This window comes from Augochlora pura, chromosome 7 (assembly GCF_028453695.1).
Source record: "Augochlora pura isolate Apur16 chromosome 7, APUR_v2.2.1, whole genome shotgun sequence".
Taxonomy (NCBI): domain Eukaryota; kingdom Metazoa; phylum Arthropoda; class Insecta; order Hymenoptera; family Halictidae; genus Augochlora; species Augochlora pura.
The window spans coordinates 4,719,460-4,731,699 of NC_135778.1; the positions used below are offsets into that span (position 1 = coordinate 4,719,460).

General features: G+C 38.6%; 3 protein-coding genes across 5 annotated transcripts in view; 2 read left to right on the forward strand and 1 right to left on the reverse strand.

The window, feature by feature from the left end:
* Tty (tweety) overlaps positions 1-902 on the reverse strand; it is a 74,856-nt gene extending 73,954 nt beyond the window's left edge. For 2 of the 3 annotated variants that reach the window (XM_078186086.1, XM_078186083.1), the window contains exon 1: positions 807-902. The gene's annotated coding sequence lies outside the window, so the exon portion shown is untranslated. The remainder of the gene's footprint in view (positions 1-806) is intronic. The other variant, XM_078186085.1, reaches the window with a different exon arrangement.
* A 2,697-nt stretch (positions 903-3,599) lies between these two features.
* Positions 3,600-5,657, forward strand: LOC144473274 (uncharacterized). Its single transcript, XM_078187002.1, has 2 exons — positions 3,600-4,919; positions 5,189-5,657. The coding sequence occupies exons 1-2, from the start codon at positions 3,634-3,636 to the stop codon at positions 5,196-5,198; spliced, it is 1,296 nt and encodes a 431-aa protein (XP_078043128.1). The 5' UTR covers positions 3,600-3,633; the 3' UTR covers positions 5,199-5,657.
* Positions 5,658-8,038: 2,381 nt separating this feature from the next.
* The window catches only part of LOC144473906 (L-lactate dehydrogenase), an 11,891-nt gene continuing 7,689 nt past the window's right edge, over positions 8,039-12,240 (forward strand). Inside the window, exon 1 of the mRNA XM_078188303.1 lies at positions 8,039-8,619. Within this exon, the coding sequence (XP_078044429.1) occupies positions 8,039-8,619 (581 nt within the window). The remainder of the gene's footprint in view (positions 8,620-12,240) is intronic.

A 12,240-nucleotide genomic window follows, 5' to 3' on the forward strand; every position in this document is an offset into this window, starting at 1 on the left:
AAAGGCGCGTTGTCGGATCGAATTGACCTGGATGGCGCACGAGGGTTGAAATACCATTTCGATTGGAAGATACAGAGCACAATGGATTTCTCCTCCAAAAATGTAATTCCGTTACGTTGATTAACCTTAATTTAATGCAAACCTCTAGAAGCTCGTATCGAACAAAGAAATCAGTATGTTCGAATATTACATCCCCATCCGCTACGACACCCTATCCTCCCTGTGTTCAATCGACAGAAGATATCCCAAAAATATATGACAAGACTATCCTGAAACCCTGAAATTCCGTTCCCAGTTTCCGTTGTTCGTACAAAGGACATTCGAATGATATTCCTTGAAATTTGGACAGCTCTGCGTCTACGTATCGTAACCTTACACAGGAGCGAACGCCGCGACGCGCCGAGTGTGTACTGTGTGTATCGATCCTGAGAGTACACACGAAGAAGACGACTCTGAGCGCCACCACGTTCCGTCTCTGTCGCTCTTGTTCGATGGGAGAGGCGCTGTCTCTTGTGTGTTGTTGCTTTCGTTAGAACGACGGTTGCCCGGTGTCTAACGGGTTGCCGTACAAGAAAAATAAACCACGTCGAAACACCGGAAACGAGCGGCCCGGACAGCTCAGAGCAAGCGGTCCAACGTCCTCGTCTAACGTTCTATATGAACGCGAGAGTATCGAGCACCGAGAGTGCACTTTCTGTTGCCCGTGAATGCCGGGCACGCGAGCCGCTCGGAAATATCGCGCAAACGGATCGTCGTGGTCACAAGAAATGCTAAGGATACGTATCGAATTATATGGTTTGGCTTACCTTGATTTTCTGTGAGTAATCTGAACACTGACACTAGACGGAACGACACACACTCCGCACCCAACGAAGGCCCGAGCTCGACTGAACGTCGCCGCGTAGTGGGGTGGCGCCACGGCCAATCCCAACGTACTACATGTAGCACGCGATCCCATCTTTCTCGCGTAAGATGTACAGCAGGAGTCAAAAATGAGCGTACACCACTGTACCACTCGTCTTGCGAATGGAAAATTCATAAGGACCACCCCCTGCGATTTGCTGTACCGCCGGCGATCGCGAGAAAACTGTCGCTGCTCATTCTCGATGATTCCCTTTAGTAGGAATTCGAGTTGCTAGTTTATCATTTTTCATGCCGTCTGCGCACTGTCTGTGTGCTCTACTCTACTTTTTTTATTTTTTTTTTTTAAATTATCGGGAGATACACATATTGTATCATTTGAATTTTCTCGGTTCAAGAATTTTTTGGAGCAAGTCCGTTATTAATTTTACGGGTTTTCATTGTTGGAATTAATATTATGGATTTTAATGAGGCACCCCCTGTACATTTCAGCACTTAAAGAGACTGGAGTATGATACCTTATCTTATAAGACTGTCGACACCCGAATTCATTTTGGCTTCATGTCATTTTTCTTTTGTTAAAACGTATGCTTCAATGAAGAAATGAGCTCAATTGGTTTCAACAAACGAATCACTATGATCTCAATAATTTTAAAATGCAAAATATGAAACGATGTGATAGGTTTACAGTTACACAATGTACTGCATCCATTATTAAATATATTAAACTTATCTTAAAGATAAAATTTTCCGTTATTTTTATTTTCTTTGAAGCAACGAAGAAATAATTAATTGTCATTGTAGTTAAATTTCAAGGGAATTCATGCATTCAATTATCGAGCGCCAATATGTTATCAGCGTTGAGTAAACAAAATCTTTCTGTACAAAGAAAATGTTACTTCCGAAGCTATTGAGCCTCAATTACCTGTATAGATTATTAGAATAAAGAATGTGAAATGTGGCAATGAATCATTTGCACCTATAAATGTAAATTTAGCACCACTACGTGCAGCGACAAAACGCTCGAACTTATGGAACTTTTTACCGACAAGTCGTTTTTTCAGATGGCGTCATCTGAGCGTAAGTGATAGATGTAATCATTCTGAGTTAGTTACACACATTATATTATATAGTTCATTATATACTATACTGTATTCTATATCATATCCACAATACAGCATAATCCCAATAAAAAACATTACCAGGGTAACGTAAAATAGGCCAAGTAGTTGAGTTTGCTTGGGACTTTGGTTCCCACAAAAAAACTCCGACAAATTAACCCACAAAAAGTCTCCACAACAATGAATTCACGCAAACAAGCATACAGAAGATATCAACGTGAAACAATTGGTCCCCCAAAGGAGCACTCAAATGATATTAGTAAACCTTTCAAAAAACCTCTAAGAATTGTTAATAACAACCCCCCACCCCCCACCCCCAAACCCTCCCCCTTCCCCACCCCACCCCACAAAATGGTTTCAAATACAAAAAACGTTAAATTAATGCACAAAAGTAAGTACAATGTTAAACTTCGGAACGCTATAAAAAAAGCTCCAAAATATTGTTTACCATTTAATTTCATTCGAAGAAGGTACTAAAATCAAAAGTAGTAGTCCACTTTAGTAGAGTTAGAGTACTCCATAACCAGCTAAGTAGAAAATCACGATAAAACATTGATACTGTTACCGCGAATTGTCTATATCAAGTCGCTGTAATGTGGTACTGCCCTGTTGTGGACACCCCTTAAAGAAATAGCTGAAGATAGAGGTTGTCACGGAACTGTTGTGCCGACGGACAAGACAGAAATGATCGAACTGCCAAGCGATCGACACATCGTTACTGAATAATCATGGAGTTGTTGTTATATAATTGAGTACCGCGTTATTATAAATAAAATGCCGCGAGCACCCTACAAAACTCGCAACCATACTTTAAACGGATTCACAATATAACGGATACTTAGAGAAACCAGAAAAATTATACCTAAGGTGGACTTGGCGGCCCGTTTTTATGAAAATCGAACACTCAACTACTTGGCGCGAGACGCTACCGCGTCTCATGATGCAGCATAACGTGATTTTTTTCTTCTTTATGGACAGGGAAGGGGATAAATCTTCAGCAAGATACGCGGATATACGTGGAATAATACGTGGAATTCTTACCCACTAAAAAACCGCTTTCCAGAACTATCTAATCTGATAATATTTCACATATATAAAGCATCATGAAAATGAAAAGCACAGTCACAGGATAACCACCGCACTGATCATGGATTGGGCAAGTGATCAAGTAAGGGTCGATACATACGATCAACTAATTCAGTTGTCAAACATAGCAAACGAAGTGTTGGAAAATGTAATTTTTGGTGATGACATACTCAGATTGGAGAACGAGTACATACACCATGTGAGTATCAATACGGCAAACAGAAAGAAGAATTTAATTCTGTATAATTCGCTTAATGAAGAAGAGCGCGCGGTCTTCAATAGAATCCATTCAGCATTATCGAGTTCTTACAATTTTAATGGGAATGGGAATGGCTCGGACAAGAAAGAAGAAGTAACCGCTATATTAATTGACATGACACCGAATGATAGGAAATCATTTTTCCTAATGTGTCTGGCGATATCGTTTGACGGTAACGTCACATACGTCGCATATCTGAGAGTATTGGAAAGCAGATTTGAAGCAGTAAGTGGAATTTCCGCATACACAACCCACAAATTCGCAAACAGAATGTCCTTTGATGACGATCAGGTTATACATCATGCAATGTTAAAATTTTTTGAAATGATACGAGACGATATTATTAATCCCGAGACGGTGTTAGGACTACTCATTCTGGACGAGTACACGACACGGTGTCCATTGTTTTTGATTTGGATTTATTGGATCGCCAAAAAGCTGAAAGTACCTGTCATATATTGTAGCCAAAAAGTAGGGCCTAAATGGATGCCGTTGTATAAAAGAAGTCAATTTGTTGAAGATATACGCAACGATACGATGGAGATACGCAACTTTTACATTGCGGAAATATTAGCCCGGCCAAATATCTATTTTCTAAGCTCTGCTCACTCGGAATACGAAAGGAAAGTAAACATATTCAGAGACATCCTTGCTCAATATAGAAGATCTGTTCCTTTAACTCGTGATCATAAACTCGTACTAGCTCTACTTTTCCCGGAGAAATTTTTAATGCCAGAGGACCTTGAAGCTGTGTACTTAGCCAAGTTTCACGCAGATTTACGTGCTCGTGCTCGTAGAATAACGGAAAAAGTACCGTTTGTTAAAAGTAGATATATGCATGGAAACGTTAATAACATGCAACCGCTCCATATTGAACCCTACAACAAATTTCTAGAATATCTGCCTTTAATACCAGGATTCTTGTACAAGTATACTCCTAGGAGGGGAGTTGATCAAATAGTAAGATTACTGTCAATAGGGAAGGATCTAGAATATGTAACAATTGAAGATAGCAATAATAGTGAGATAACCGTAAAAAGGGTATCATCAGATAATCTTGCTATAGTTTGGGAGGAGGAAAATTGGTTGAAAGAAAATACAGAAAGCACAATATATCAATTTCCACTACGTTTACTCCATGAAACGTATGCTAGCAGACAAGGTTTATGTTTTCCAAAAAGCCTCAAGGTGGAACTGGAATTAGAAACTAATCCTTCGTATTTTCGCTACCCTGTAACAGCAGATGACATATACAATGGATTAAAAACGGTGACTACGGAAGATCAGTTAGGATTATTTCATACTGGAGGTTCAGGCAAGCAACTTGTATATCAAGTCAACGAACTTGTAGATCGAGACAAGCCACTTGAAGATCAAGTCAACCAACTTCTACATCGAGACAACCCACTTGAAGATCAAGTCAACCAACTTGTACTTCGAGACGACAACCAACTTAACGATGATAACCAACTCACGGAGTGGATGAAAATCGCCATGTATCTGCGAGACGTACCATGTGACCAAATAATTGACGCAGCCTCCACAACTGATAGCTGGAAAAATCATGTCCGAGATTTTCACGCACGTAATAGGTATGATCTTGATCTAAGTGTTACAAAAATATTGAAACGCGTTTTTCTCCAAACTTTTCTCGAAAATTTTTATCGTATCTTTATAATCCGAACCACAATGTAGTAAAGATCATTATTTGATCTATTTTATTAGCCTGCTAAAGATAAAAAATTTAACAGAAATCGAAGTTTCAAGTTCAAAGTGTCATCTTTTCTTTTTTTTTCTTTCGTGTTTTCCGTGATACATAAACGCATTCTGATCGAGAATTTTCCTTGTTATTTTGTTTCAGAGAAGTATAATAGAACGGCCGAAATCAGAACAACCATAAGGATATCTTTTTGATGATCGATTGCTCACGAAGTTATAATATATATATACATATATAACAAATATATAAATAATATAAATAAATAAATATATATATTTTTATCACGGTTTCTACGGGAAGTATGGGAATGTTTTTTATATTAGACTTATAATAATTAAATATTATACATGTGTGTTTTAAACTTATAATTGCTACAAATTATAATAGAAGTAATTGTTAAGGTTGTTCCTCTTGCAGTATCTTTAGTAAGAATTATGTTTGTAAAATTATATTTGATATATATTTTGACATCCCTAAAGACAACAACATATTCAAGTTTCACGAAAATCTGAAACAATACTCCAAAGAATGTCCGATTTCATGTTGAATGATCTTTCCGATTTATGTATGCAAATTTTAAAAATGAAAATAAAGATAATTATAAAGGAAAGGATGGTAACATAGTTTTTCTATTTTATATTACATTGCAAAGCTGAATTTATATTTTTAACTATTTTAAATGTTAGCTTGTCTGCTAATAAGGCCCTATAGTAAGAGAAGATTGGAAAAAAGAATTTCGTACAAAAATTCGGTTTAAAAATATAATTATATATTGCCACGTTGCAAATATTATTTCTATTATTATTATTTACATACCAACGAGTGTTTCAATTTATAATAAATTTTCTTATAGAAAACACATGTTTGTCAAACAGGAATAACTTATTTATTAGTTTAATAATCTATTATATAAAAATAAGTCGAGTTTTCCTTCCTGACGCTATAACTCCAGAACGCACGAACCGATTTCCACGGTTTTGCATTCGTTGGAAAGGTCTCGGGCTCCGTGAGGTTTATAGCAAACAAAATTCTGGAAAAATTTCAACAGAAAAGCAGGAAAACAGGGAAAATCATTTTTCACATACAGCGCCATCTCTGATACATAGCATGTACTACAAACCAATATGGTTTATAAAACAAAAAAATAACTTTTCTTCATCTTTTAATCCCCAAACGAAATATTACAAAAAACGAAGCCATCTGGTGGCGAAACGAAGTTCGCCCGGTTTGCTAGTTTCATATAAAAAGCTTAATCAGACTATAAATGATGAGTAAAAACGTTGTTAGTCAGGTGGTTTATATAAAGACCTTCACAATATTCCTACTTAGGTACCACCTTGTAAACACCAGCCTAACTAAACTTGTCAAACCTTTTGCTCTGCATTATCGATATCATGAATTCTGCTGTTTTTACGTTCAATCGTAAACCATACCAACCAATCAGAGCAAAGAAAATTTCTTTCGCCTGGAGGTGTGCAGGAATAGGATCCATTACTGTTTCTAAAATTTTACAGGACTCCGTAGCCGCGACGCGTTCCGTTAACGATAATAGGAGTAGAAATTGCTATGTTCTGATTGGCTGACGATTCAATGCTAAAACAGGAATCTTTGCGGATTGGATGCACAGGGAAATGTGGGGATATTTGCGAAAGTTGAGACTCATGTTGAATCTCTGAATTTCGTGTCATGTTGTCGGTAACTGTGATCTCTACCTTTATCTCGTCGCTGCCGAGTCAATCAACGAACGCTAAATCTTCGGATGTTGACGTTATGCTGCTGAATATTACAAAGTTTCTGCACAGTAACTTAAAATTTGGCATTTTTAATACTGCCCATACGTAGATTGGATTTTTAACCTAAAAGCCAAACCCTTAGATTTGTAATATATATACGGGTTTCTATGTACGCGCATTAACAGTGTTGGATGCCCCACCTTTAAGAAGGAGCGGGGACAACTTGCAGGGGAATACAACGCAAGTCTCGCACTATCCCCACTTCAGCATCGCTCCCACTCCGACAAGAACCCTACCAATTTAGCTATAACCGAAGGAGGTCGGTGCAGCGTCAGCAACCGCCATATTGTCTCTCGATTCCAACACGAGCAGTTGCTCTCCAAAAATCCTCTCTTGGAATTTCTTCACGTTTCTATTTTAAAACATTATTACTTCAAAGAGTTTAGTATTTCCAATCATATTGATTTTTTTTAATATTCCAAAGTTGGGCTTTTAAGACACTATATTTATTTCGTTATTTACAAGAATATACCGTTGTACGCTGAGCTCACCCTGTATGCCCGGTACGACTCTATATTCATCCGTTAATTTGAACTCTTCAAATAGCGTGTGTACCGAGCTCGAACTGTATGCCCTGCACGCTTGCCGAAGCAATACAAATTTATATATAATTATTGGAACAAATTCACGTATATGAAGCAGATACTCGATACATTAATTCGCGCCTGTTCAATTCTATATTAATATTTCAGTCCGAACTTATATCATAAGAGCTTCACATTTATTTCGTTGTTTACAAGAATATATCGTCGTACGCTGAGCTCACCCTGTATGCCCGGTACGACTCTATATTGATCGGTCAGTTTTTACACTTCAAATAGCGTGTGTACCGAGCCCGAACTGTATGCCCTGCACGCTTGCCGAAGCAATACAAATTTATATATAATTATTGGACCAAATTCACGTATATGAAGCAGATACTCGATACATTAATTCGCGTCTGTTCAATTCTATATTAATATTTCAGTCCGAACTTATATCATAAGAGCTTCACATTTATTTCGTTGTTTACAAGAATATATCGTCGTACGCTGAGCTCACCCTGTATGCCCGGTACGACTCTATATTGATCGATCAGTTTTTACACTTCAAATAGCGTGTGTACCGAGCTCGAACTGTATGCCCTGCACGCTTGCCGAAGCTGTATTGATATGTAATTATTATAGTAAATTTATTTATGTTCAAACAGAGATTCATGATGCCACGTCGAGCTGGACGAAGATATCAGTTAAGGAAGCAGTTACGTATGGCATCAGGGATACCGTATACCCCGCGGAACTATTACCACAATCGATCGATTGAGATACAGCCTGCTATCGAAGCAGAGAACTCAGGAAACAGTGCCGAGGAAGCTCCTGAGACTTTCTTAGAATCTCCGGCGAGCCCGGACGAATCATCTGATATACCAGATATCCGGCAGCAATATTACCGCGATCAATCGATTGAGACATTGCCTGCTGTTGAAACAGCGATCTCAAGAAGCAGCGCTGGGAAAGCTCCCGAAACTTTCTTAGAATCTCCGGCGAGCCCAGACGAATCATCCGAGATAGAGTATATTCGGCAGCACTATTACCGCGGTCGATTGGTCGAGATACAGGCTGCTGTTGAAGCAGAGATCTCCGGAAGAAACCGTGAGACTTCTCACATCATTTTCTTAGAACCTCCGGCGAGCCCGGACGATTCATCTGAGATGCTTTGGATGTCGAAGCCTCGCTGGGAAAATGATCGGCAACCGTCAACGACGTCCACTAGAGCTTCTACAAGTACTGATCAGCAATGGTGAGTCACTACAAAGTTCTACCAGTTACTACGCGTTACCTCATCACGTGATTCGACCGCCGCGTCGTTGACGTCACGATTTAACCGGAGGTGTAACAATAACAGTAGTGGTGCCAGTTATAAGCAGTGAGCTCAGTGGTCAGATTGCGACGGAAACCGGTTAGGTGACTCGTAGTGGGGGTAGTAGTGGGGATAATATCTGTGGACCATGTTACACGATTCGAACACAATACTAACGTTGTAACGTGGATTTTCAGTGCTAGTACTATACCCACTATTACCTCACCTCGAGTCAACTGCGCCATTTCTGTTGTAATCTGATTTAAACTAAGCATAATAGTTATGAGACGAGCATATAATAAATGATTGATCACAGACGACTTATTTTGCGGTAAATTCCGGGAAAATATATTTTACCGAATAACGTTCGCAGAACGTAACAATTGTAACAAGTTGAGTAAAAATTTGCAGTATTCTCTCACAGATGGCGGAAATTTGATAGTATGAAATCTGTAGAGGTCCTGAGAATTTCCTACAGATGGCGTCAATTTGATAAGTCTTGATTTAGTCTTGTCGGTAAAAAGTTCCGCAAGTTTGGCCGTTTTGCCACTATGGGTAATGGCGCTGAATTTACATTTTAAGTAGGAAATGATTCTTTCCGAAATTTAGATCGCCACTTATGGGATAATCTTCATAACAAAATGATATTTTCGCCTAATTTTCAACTAATGTTGTTAAAAATAATATGTTTCATATCTCGCCAGTAAACAGTTAGACTGTCAAATGTCTGCATTTATATTATTTTTACGTTAAAACTTTATTTGGAACTTTTATCTCCTTCGAGCAATCATACTAACAAGAAATAGTTTAGAAAAATCTAGGATCTAGTGAATCTGAAGTTTTCTTGATCGTGGGCACTTCAATAATTAGTTATAAAATTCCGAAACACCTGTTTCATCATTAAGAGCGAGCGAATGCTATAAAATTCTGAGGACATCAATAAATCGGAGAAATCGTTGACCGGTCCACATTCAAATGTAGAACTAACTTCCCCATGTATTGGATGACGTATTGTTGTGCTGCATCATCCTTTACGACAAGTCACTAACTAAATAGGCTGACTCAACTTTATCTTCGCCCTCTTGCTATAAATCCAATATTTGACCTATTGGTCAGAGGCTTGCATGGTCTACGACTCACTGAACAACAAACTGTAATGCACTTTGTGAGATCAATTTATATGGAACCATCATTGTTACACGACTTCCTGTATCTGTTTAACATGTTCAGTGCCGACAATCGACCACTAAAATCCCCACATAGTTAAAGCAATTTAATTAATCAAAGCGAAACTAGAAAGTTAATATTTACCATAGTGGGTGGCATTGGTACTCTTTCGCATCCGAAACATTCTCATCAAATTCGATTTGTTCAAATATATTACAATAGAAATGAATTTTCAAGATTGGTCAGAAATTCGTGTCACCCATATTTGGGTGACAGTACTTTCACTGGCGCTGTTTACTTCAGGGCTAAGGTTCGGTTTGCTCTCGTCTTGGGACGTGAACGAGCTACCCACTATAATCTTGTAGAAAGTGCCGCACCAATGGACATTCTTCTTAATTATTGTTACTACTTTTCACATTGTACTTTTCTCATCGCAAATTGAATTGTTCCTCGAAAGAGGAATACCGGTAGCATTGATTTGCTTGACTTGCACCTCTCGACTTGCTTCTGCTTCATGCAAACGCAACTCGCTGTTACAAATATCGTTGACAGTTTATTTTACCATTCATATTATTGGTTAGTCGTCGACTCGTCAGAAAACAGACAAAAACAAAGTGAATCAACTAATTAAGCAAAAATTGAAGCGGAGGTAGAACGTGCACGCACACAAAGTCACGTGCTCCAGGAGTTCGATCATTCCCTTTCCCAAGTGGATCGCCCTGTTTTCATCAGACGAAACGCGTCTAGGCATTGTTCAGCAATAAATAACGCCGGTGTCACGAAATATGTATCATGAAAAAGTTACCGCGTATTATACATATACAGTCTCGGGAGACCTTAAAACGCGTGTGTATTTTACCAATTGCTCGGTCGATGCAAAAGTTGACGCAACGCGCGCGTTTTTCCCCACGCCACGAAGTTTCACTAATCATTTTAGCAATTGCGTCATGAACATAACGGAGACCGTGAAGACATTCTCGTAATTTACTGGCATTGATACTGTTAACATTACTATTAACAATTGCGACTAAAGACCGTTACACTTGAACTATATGCAGCGGATAGAGAACTATTCTTTGTACAAATAGAATGAAAAGATTTCGTAGAGATGTTAGCATGTACTGTAATGTAGCTGCTAAACAACGAGACAACAAGTCTTCGTGAAATATATAGGAGAGGAAGAAATGTCTTCTTTTACATTTTACACATTTATAACGTTTGTCGGTTCAAACGTGCAGATTTTTAAACTGTAATGAAACTAATAAGTCGCCAAGTATAATTGGCGTCTTTTCCTTAGGACAATATGAAATACGGTATAACATTTTGAAAACCGAACTAAACGATTTTAATTTGTTAGACGGCAGAAGGACTAGGCTATTAGACAACGACCATAATACCATTCTTTCATTTTTTTATTAGTTCGATTGACAACAAAAATCGGAAGCTCCTGTTTCTCAACTGTTTTATCCGAGCCTATAACGATGATTTGAAAAGCGCGTTTCGCAGGTCTCGGTCAGTTATATCCACTTTGAAAATTTGATCGAAATCGATTAACGCGGTGACAAGCAACGAGCGTTTAAAGATTTAAAGATTGCAGAATTCTGACAGTTGGTGTTCGAAAATATTACAAAATTGTAACAAAACTGCGATCCTCGCGATCTTTAGCTATTTAGAAATCCTATCAAGGTCATCTGATTTCAACGAAATGTTTACAATGCGCATGAGTTATCGAGATCTATGAAAAGCATTTTTTAAATTTTCACCATAGACTCCGATCGTAAAGTTAAATATCGAGAGTTGTTTATTTCTCTATTGTCATTCCAAGTAATAGCAATATTTGAGAAACAGCAAAAATTCGAGACATTTAGACGAGATTGAAAAACGTCACACCGCTTTTCAAGCGGTACTACGTATAGAAAATGGCCATCGCTGTAGCTTACTGCTTATCAGCCTATATTCCAAGTCGATATTCTTTAGAGACTGCTGTAAAATGTCCTGCAAACTGGCATCCTCCAATCCCGTTTGTAGGATCTTTCCGGTAGCACATTCCAGACCGTTGTTCTATATCAAGCAAGCAATCGAAAAACGGAGCTGAGCTATTGTCAGTCAAGCAGCTCGGAAACGGTCTGATTACTCCGGAACACATGACCGGCGCCGACACTGACTGCGATTTTGGCAGCGTTACCATAATACACATCGCCTTGGCAACCTGTCGGAATCAGGTCCAAGAAACGGTCGAACGTGCCGCTCGCCACGTCATCGAGTTTGCTCTTCTGTTTGTCTAGTGAGATTCACAGGAAGAAGAGAAACCTGAAAGATATTACGTGTGTGTGTGTGTGTGTGTGTGTGAGAGAGAGAGAGAGAGAGAGAGGGAGAGAGAGAGAGAGAGAGAGA